This window comes from Mercenaria mercenaria, chromosome 4 (assembly GCF_021730395.1).
Source record: "Mercenaria mercenaria strain notata chromosome 4, MADL_Memer_1, whole genome shotgun sequence".
NCBI classification, from domain to species: domain Eukaryota; kingdom Metazoa; phylum Mollusca; class Bivalvia; order Venerida; family Veneridae; genus Mercenaria; species Mercenaria mercenaria.
Window position 1 is genome coordinate 84919076 of NC_069364.1, and position 10166 is coordinate 84929241.

Here is a 10166-nt window from a genome sequence, read left to right on the forward strand (position 1 = left end):
CCTCACGTTATGATGTCAGACAACGCCAACACCTTCTTATCAGCATCCAGACAGTTACAGGATTTGGTCCAGTCTATCACAGTTAGAGAAGAACTCAACGACAGAGGAATTGAGTGGAAGATGATACCAAAACGCGCATCTTGGTTCGGTGGAATGTGGGAACGTCTAATAGGTCTGACGAAAACAACGATAAGGAAAGTGTTGGGACGGTCCTATGTCACCTACCAAACGTTACAAACTGTGATTACGGAAATTGAGGCGATGATTAACGATAGGCCGTTGACGTATGTCACTTCCGGCGCATTAGATGAACCGGAAGTACTTACACCATCACACTTACTTTACGGCAGACGAATCACCAAACTACCATACGAAGAAGATGTCCCTACAAACCCTGTACCGAGTGACCGCCCGTCAGTTATCAAACGGGCTACGCTACAAAGGACGATGATCAACCACTTCCGGGATAGATGGCGTCACGAATACTTAACCGCTTTAAGAGAACGTCATCAGACGACAGGCAGAAATGACCAGACGATATCTGTTGGAGACGTTGTGCTGGTCCATGACGATGTTCCCCGTTCGCTTTGGAAACTTGCTGTGGTTGAAGAACTAGTTCCAGGAAAAGATGGACTTATTCGAAGTGCTAAAATTCGAACTCAAAATGGACTTACAAATCGCGCAATTGTGAAATTGTATCCTCTAGAAGTGTATTAACTTTCATGAAGTGACTGTGAATCATGAAGTGACTGTGAAAATTCAAAGAAAATTGATAATTGAATCAGAGACTGTGTTCCATGTAAGATGTGTTTTACGTAAGAATGTTTCTTAAGTAATAGTGGTTTCTTTAGGGTAATTATGTTATTAAAATATTTTATTCTATTCTGATTACTTTTCGCGGCCCCGAGTATGTCGGGAATCGATAACATATTTATAGCGCATTTATGTTACGTGACGTACCGCGTTTACGTTGACGTCACTTCCTACGTAACGTTGTTTTTGTTACACATAACACATATAGAGTAAAGGTCGAATCTGGAAACCACAACGCAGTTTGTTTGTTCATTATACATCCCCACAGTGACAGCCGTAACAAGACTACGTCTCGCGAGTAAGACCTAAATCCTTATCTTAATATCAAGGGCATACTTAGAGGTCAAAGATTTAATGTCATTCGTATTAGCTCTATATTCTAATATGCATGGATATTAAAAAATGGCATTCAGATTCACAAAATTACAATGCGATATGTCGCGGAAAGGTTCATGTCCCTGCCGTTAAGGTTAATGTCACATTTTTGTGCCAGAGATACTGTATATATTTTTTCTTGTCCACTCTACTTTTACTGGTCTTACCATCACATCAGCCACTGCGTCAAATTATAGAAGAACATTGTTTCACACTCAAGGCCATAATTATGAAACCTGATTCGAATATTTGACTTTGTTAAATCTAAATCTTGTTAAAATTGGATTTCACTAGGCCATGATGTTATATCATTATAAAGCATTGTTAATACATTAGAGGCGATATTTTCTACTGGATCTTTATGAAACCTTATCAGAACAAGGCCTTGCCTTTATCAAACATAGGTCGACTTTGAACTCTGGTTATTTAGGGTAAAAATCTAGATCACTAGAATACTGGTCATTTAATCTATTAATCACAACTGTAACAATGATACGTATCTATCCTTTGGCAACTTAAAATGCTGAACATTTTCAACAGACTTCATCATTCATCGTCGGCACATTATGCTTCAATTGCTGAAAATGATTTCATATTGTATCTCATATAGACTCCAACAATGACCTAAGATGAGCAAACATTGGCTCGAGTCCACTATTTCAATGCAGAGTACAGCAGTATATAAGCACAAAAAAACATTATCAATTTCGTTGGGTAGATGCCGTTGGCATCCTAAAAATCCGTCGGCAACATAATGTGAACTATTTTGGGACAGGCATACCAGCAATATACCTACATTGTACAATGCATCCTCAATCCCTCCTTTAAGATGTGAATTAAGGCAGTATCAAGGATTCGAGTCCATTTTGGGACAACTGTATATATGCTCAAAATCACTGTTTTCGACACATTTCATTGTTCGCCGTCGGCGCATAATGCATAAATTGACCCGGCAACCTGATTTCATATTGTACCTCATAAAAATTCTAAAACCTATTTTTTACTGAAGTCTATCATTTCGGTACAGAATTCAGCAGTTCCTTGCATACCGGACAGGATTTTCCCGTTTTTTTGTCGGTGTTGGAATAAAATCTGGAAAGTAGATCCCTCGGAAGCACCGAGAACAAGGCAAACAGTGAAAATTGCAGACTCGGTTTGATTGAGTCTGTTCATGAGCCCTTTGTGGGTGTACGATGACTCACTTGCTGTCATAAGAATAAATGCGTAAATTCATACGATTGTACTTCGTTTTTGTTTCTTTATCAGTCGATGAATAAAGCTTGCAAGAAAAAAATTGCCACTAGTTGAAGGTGCGAATGGAAATACATGCCTCTCGGTTTTTGTACCGCAGTAACTCGGCAGAAACTTGTTACCGTCTATACAGTTACCCTCGAGTCAGATATTTCCATCCGCATCATCAACCAGTAAAAGATGCTTATATAGTAAGCATCTAAATATGCTTCAGTTTCGTAATTAGGCCTTCTTTGGACGTATGTCGTCGGTGTCCGAAAAATCCGTTGGCAATATGTAATATTTTTGTACATACATAAGGCAAATATACGCTCATGGTTCAGTACACCTCCTTTCCCCCCCCCCCCCCCCCCCCCCCCCCCCCCCCCACCCACACACCACTACCATGTGATTTACTGCAGACACAAGGATTCGAGCCCATTATCTGACATATGAAGAATAACAAAAAATATGATTTTTCACAAACTGGATCGTTCTTTTCAGGAATACAAGGCCTTAATTGCTCCTCATCAAGTTACGACCCAAGACATCGGACTCTCCATCTTCTTGTATTTCTATCTGTCTCGCTTTCTTTTAATTTCTACAGTTAAGTCATTCCTACTTCTTCAACATTGTTGTTATTCACTTCGCTTAACTTCGTACTCTTCCAATTACATCTTGTCATTTTTCATAAAAATACAATGCAATCAATAATATAAAAATTTTCCTTTAAATATACCTTCTGGGACGGACCGAACTACTAATGCTATATGAAATTGTGGTCCAACCTTTTACCTTTCTTAGAATGTTTTGTATATGTACATTGTATATGTTGTCATAAAAAAGGAAGGAATTATGCTTAATATAAAATAAAGTTAATTGCTAAAAGTGATTGCAAAGTGTGTCTCATAAAGTCCTCGACGATGACCTAAGCAGACTAAATCGTGATAAGAGTCCATCTTTTCGGTGCAGAATACCGCAGCGTCTGTGCACATTTCACATTGGCACATAGGCACATAATGGATTGCTTTCTTTGAAACGGTTTCTTCGTCTGTATTTTATTGTCCTCAGCGAGCAATTCTTCGCTCGATGAAATCGTTTCGGTACAGAATAAAACAGTATCTGAGCAGCCAAACATGGTCAATTCAAAATCTGGCCGTTTTCGGCAAATATACTGCCTGCATATTGAGAACTTTCGGCAACATTAAAATGTAGTTTTTATTGTACAGGCATACCAGCAATAAATCGACATGGTTCCATTCATTCTCAAGCCAACCTAAACGTTGTGAATTACAGCTGTAACATGGATTCGAGTCTAATTCTTGACAAAAAAAAAAGAACAAAACTAAAGTTTTAAACATTTTTAAAAATATTTTTGTCGGCATATGATGCATTAGATTGTACACAGGTTATATCATATAGTCTCCGGCGATGACTTTAGTCGGCCAATCTTCGCTAAAGTTTATGGGTAAAATTTACAGTAACTGAGCACGTTCATTTGTCGTAATGAGGCCTTCTTTGACCGTATGCCATCGGCATCCTAGAAGTCCGCCGGTAGTGTAACATCTACTACTTTTTGAAAAGTATTGATTCAATGAATCTACATACTCTCCTGAATGTTTTGAATTAGAGAAGTAACAATGGTTCGAGCCCATTCTGGCATTGAAAAATGTCATAAATTCTTTTTCAAACATATTTGAACGTTTTCGTCCGCATATAGTACATTAATTGCTAAAATTGATTTCATGAGGTATCGCTACACTTTCTTACTAGATTTGTTACTGCTGTATGTATCAAACAGAAACATATTGTGTACGATAATGCAAATTAACACATAATACAGTTGTTCTGTTGTAACTTCATAGAAACGCAATACTGTTGTTGCTAATTCAGCACAACATGTTGTGTTGTCTAACTCAGCACGCAATAACAGTTGTTTTGCTTACTAGCGACAATAACATGTTGTTGTTGCTAACTTCAAGACGGCAATAACAGGTTTTCTTAACTTCAACACGGATAACGTGTTTTGTTGCTCTAACTTCAAGCACGGCAATAACAGTGTTGTTGTTGCTCTAACTTCAAGCACAGTAAAGGCAGCAACACCGCTCTTACTGCTATATAATGTTCTAACACAGATTTTACTGTTCAACTTCTAACTTAACGCTGACGTTCAAATGAGTATAAACGTGTTTCATTTACGTTCCTGTTACTATGATAAAACCCTGAACCTCTGAATCAACAATTTTAAAAGTCAGTGCATGAATAATCAATTGAACACGGTCAGTTTGATGACTAACAGTTTCAGAAAGTACCGACAAATCATTTTTCTTTAAATAATAACTGATCATATCTGGTTTTCTCGAAAAGAGCCATATTTGGTCACGGGTAATTATGTGAACTTGTGCGAACTACTATCTTAAATATTGCATATCACAGTTAATACCAGATAGATTATAACTGATTTACCTGTTTTAGCTTTGGAGTGATATAACGATTGGCATAAATGATAACAATATTATCAATGTTTATCTGGTTTCTATGTCATTAATAAAAAGAACACTTAGAATTCACACTACTTAAAAATAATTTCCTTACTCTGTTGGGCTGTGGGAAAACACTTGGAAAAAAAAATAGAACTCTACTTCATCGAAAGACCATTAGTGCAAGGTGCTTGTTATTACCTTGAAATCTTGGGCTTCTTTCGCAAGAGTTTGACTAACGTTAAATTCCTTCTGTTTTAAATGGTAAAATCTTGTACAAAGCGACCCTTGAGCACGTTTGTATCAAATCGTAAGTATGACACTGTCGAGCAACAACCATTTCTTCTTAATCGGTGAATTTTCATCGTAAAAAATAATCGACCAAAAAATGATCCCAACGCAGTGTGCGGTGGCTACAGTTGCATCGCATGACGGTGTATCTTATTTCTTTAATGTTCGTGATGGACTTTTAATTTAACTAAACAGCACTTTTCCCAGGATTTTGATTGGGGTAGGTCAATGAAATCACTTTTAGATTAGAAATCAATAGAAACTGAATGTTTAGTAATTACATACTACTGATTTGCACATCCGTTCTGTTGAATACATACATCAAAAGTAAGCTTAATGTTTTAAACCACAATTATGTTACTAAATCTTCTGCCAAGAAATACCATCATTGTCCTTCGTACCTAATACACCTCAGTTATGATTCCTTATATGAACGCATGGAAGATTTCTTTAATTTCATTTTCCTTAAATAAATACAAAATATCAACTGACAATATAATAAGACAATTACCGAAACGGAACTAACAAGAACCTTAAATATAAAGCAGATTGTGACTAATACCCCACTTTCACATACTCTATTATAGTTAATGTGTGGTTTATGTGGTTCAGAATGACACAACTACGTGATGAAAATCTATTATTTAAAATATATAAAACATTTATTTTGAGTAATTTCCGTTTTATTCCGTATGTAAAGCAAAAATCTGCATCTATCTTTTGTAATACCTTTCTGGTCAAAATCTTATACTATGGATTAGAAAGTATAATGCAGCAATCCTTTTGTTTACTTTATTTTCTTACATAACGGATAATAAGGCGAATTTTCATATCTACTTAAGTAACTTATGGTATATTGCTAATTCAAAATCAGTCTTTAATGTATGCATTAAGTTGAACAACAATACAGACAATTACAGTGTCTCTTGTATATAACATGACAATGAAACGAAACTTGAATTAAATGACTTCCCGTCATTTTTACTATGTGATGAACAAGAATGAATTTCAGTCCGCACATACACTGAAAAGAAAGCTTCATAGCTACTTAAAATGCACATGACTAAGGCCACACTTGAGGAGATTGCTTGCTGTCTCCTTTCCTTCAGAAATGCAGCTAACAATGAAGTGTAGAGCTTTTTGACGGCTTCTGCATTTTTAAATATACATCAATTTTTATGTTTGTTTGTTTCGGGTTTAACGCCGTTTTTCAACAGTATTCAGTTATTTAACGGCGGGCAGTTAACCTAACCGGTGTTCCCGGATTCTGTACCAGTACAACCTGTTCTATGCAAATAACTGCCAACTTCCCCACATGAGTAAGAGGTGGAGAACGAATGATTTCAGATACAATGTCTTTTATCAAATCGTTCTGTATATCGAAACTTTGCGAGAGTAAGTTGAAATTTCGAGATGGTCAGTCGGAAACAATTGCGTTCGTTTTTCATTATTATATAGCCTCTACAATTATGTAATAAAAATTAATCAACCACACGCACGCACATACAAAATTTTTCTTATATAAACAGAGTGATTTATCATATTGTTGTGATTAAATTCTGACTGAATATTAATTTGTCATTTAGGTCCATTTTTATTAACTAATTAAAGGTTTTAGCTTTGCTGTGGCATACATATATGCATAAAACATAAATACGATTTTCGGACAATAGCTATTAATAGCTACTGTTGCATTTTTTTACATCCGACTATAAATAAAAATCCTAAGTTGAATTATATTTGAAAGCATACTATACCAACACTTTCATCACAATATTAAAATGCCTTCAACAAAAGTAATAACTGATACTAATTAAAACACCGTGGGACGTTGAGCGCTGCAAAAAACTATAATTCGCATAAATTCAGTACATTTTGTGCCACTGTGTTTAGAATGAATTTGTGCAGGGAAGGTCAATTCAGTTATATCTAATATATAAAAATACCGATTGTTTGAAAATTAGTCATAAACTCCTCCGTTGTATCGATGTAAGCGGTTTATCAGGAGATTTATTACTGTACTTTGTGTACCTACCACTCAGGCGTAACATAAACTGCGCAGACGAGACAAACATTATAAGTTTACACAGGTAAATGAAAATGGCGTTCACTACACAGGTGCGACATAACTTTGGATTTTATAACATATTTTGGCGTGTAGACAGCAAAATGCTTGTCAAACTTTATTTATTGTGTGTGTTAGGTATTTATGTGTCAGAAAGCATGGATTATTGTAAAGGTCATTTTGAAAATTGTATTTGTACGGATACAAACGTCACGTGTCACAACGAAGTGAAGTTAAAACATGATATAACAAAACTATTTCACTACATCAAAGATGACGTTATTGATATAACTATTACTGGTTGCAATTTAAAGGAATTACCACAAAACACGTTTGGATCCTGCAGACAAGATACATCTCTTGTATTGCATAAGTTAAAGAAAGTGGACTTATCAAATAACAGCATTTCCACAATACATGGAAAGAGTTTTCATTGTGCACCAAAATTAGAGACTCTAATTTTAAGCAACAACGCATGGCAAGTTGATAGAGGGCCAAACAAAACAGGCTACTTCACGTCAATCGAAAGTCTTAAGCATTTAGACTTAACCAACACGTTTGAAGAGGTCTGGGATGGTTATCTACACATCACCAAACTAGCAAGAGTTTTCAACGAAACGGATATGACTTCTCTCGAAACACTGAAACTTGGTTACAATGAATTCTTTTCATTTTCGGTCTCGGCTGCCAACTCGTTCTGTCAGCTGACATCATTGAAAACATTAGATCTTTCTCACAATAATTTGGAGGATCCTTCTTTACCAACAAAACCAGATTGTTTGGAAAACCTCGAGAAGCTTGATTTTTCATACAACCGAATGACGGTGTTACCACAGGAGTTCATGGACAAACTCGAAAACTTACATAACTTGACAGAAGTTAAGCTGGACAACAATCCATACAGTTGTGACTGTGGACTTATCCAAACTTGGAAATGGTTGAACGCCACAAAAGTCACGATTTTAAACAAAAAGGAACTGAAATGTGCCAGTGGGTATCATTCTTCTTACACGAATATACCCATCTTGAGCCTGTCCCTCTCAGACCTGAAATGTGAAATGCTCGGACCTCCGTCCAACACCGCTGTTAAAGTAGTGACTGGCATAATATTTGCAGTAGTTGGATTAACCCTGATCGCTTTCCTGGTTGTACACAGAGAAAAAGTAAAACTTGTATGCAAAAAGTGGAAGAAAAGAGTTCCGAATATGCGCTTCCGGTCACACCAAGGATACGCCTCTGTGCAAGAAGTTGCTGTGATATAGAATAACATGACAGGATTGTGCTTTAAATATTCCATGCCAAAGTAAAGTCAATGGGGAGTTCAAAGCGTTCACTTATCTTAATGAACTATTAGTTTGATTGTTAATTTTAGTTGAATTATATTTATTAGATAAAACAACACATGTGTTTCTTCTACAGAGAAACGTCTGTTTTATTTTAGAGAGGTGACTTTTTGTTCAAGTCACACAAACAGAATGTCTGGCTAGATGTTGTTAATAGAGGTTATACTGTAATAATCACACCTCAGAAATAATATAATTTCACTTTATCAGTTTTATGTGGGGCCATTTGCCTGTCCCTGAGAAAACGAAGTATTTACTAAACCGCCCCCATTTACTGTATATTCCAATGTGTTGTTAAACAGCTGCAAAACAATTTACCTATAGATGCATCTTAGATATATAGATATAATGTATATATACTATACAAATTTCATGCTCCATATAGGTGAGCGGGTGCGATGTGTAAGTGTGCTAGGATTCTGTAAAGTATTAACACTTTCACATTTTTGCCTTGCATACTAAATTCAAAGGTATCAAAAACCCCACTTGTAACAAAGTGTATATTTTATTGAGAATGGCCGTTATTACAATGATGATAAATGATGGTGCTTTAATGTTGTTCGTTTATTTTTTTTACTTCTGGGTTGTGTCTTTTTATAATACTTCTCTTAAAAATTCACATTTTAAGAATAAGGTTGTATTTTAAAGTTATATATTTCAGGCACTTTGTACATTTTCACAGTTTTTTTTTTTGTGATATGCAGATCGTATTCGTTTTAAATAACATTGTAATTGTATATTTTGAATCTCTGTTACATAATGTGTTTTAGTTTGTAAATAGTTTTATATTCATTTTAATGACATGTATGTTCATGCATTCCAAGTATATGACTATAAAGTATCATTCATTGTGGCTTATATAATCTACATTATGCAGTTCTGCTGTTTCAGTTTATAATTGTTTTGTAAATGCATAATTACATGGTTTAAATAGAACATATACCGGTACTTTATTCATTTCAGAAGTGAGATGAAATGGCTGTTATTCTTTACATACACATTTAACAGTATTACATAAGGTCAAAGTTCATAATATACTGAAATTCTATTTAAAAGCACTACTATTTGGTGTTGCACATGAACTCTTAAGAGTCATAAAGGGAGGTAATAAAAATGAATTTATTCAATAGTACTTTCTACTTCGTTTGTTAAATATACAAATCTATGACAGATATATGAGAATGCTGATAACAAATAACAACAAGAAACTATCAGATATATATTATGTTCATAACAGATAATATGACATATATGAGTATCACAAATATATAGACATTATGGCCCTTTTAATGGTCATATTTCAAAATATTCAAGTATTCCTAATTCAGTAAATTGTTGAAGTTAGCAACTTGTGTAAGATATAAACAAAGCTTTCATTCCTTCTCAATTTTTTATTGCGGGTAGGCTGTCTTACAATACTCTACCGTTTAAAGCTGGAAAGTTAGATTATAACATGTAATTGTGTCTGTGTGACGTTATTTAAACCACAAAAAAACAAAGATGTTAATACGCCAGACTCTGTAAAATATAGCATAAATACATATTCTAAGTTCTCAGTTTGGCCCTCTA

At 35.1% G+C, this 10166-nt stretch overlaps 1 protein-coding gene across 1 annotated transcript; it reads left to right on the forward strand.

Moving 5' to 3' along the window:
- The first annotated feature begins 7206 nt into the window (after positions 1 to 7206).
- Positions 7207 to 9729, forward strand: LOC123552341 (trophoblast glycoprotein-like). Its single transcript, XM_045341929.2, has one exon. The coding sequence runs from the start codon at positions 7284 to 7286 to the stop codon at positions 8514 to 8516; it is 1233 nt and encodes a 410-aa protein (XP_045197864.2). The 5' UTR covers positions 7207 to 7283; the 3' UTR covers positions 8517 to 9729.
- Positions 9730 to 10166: the final 437 nt, after the last annotated feature.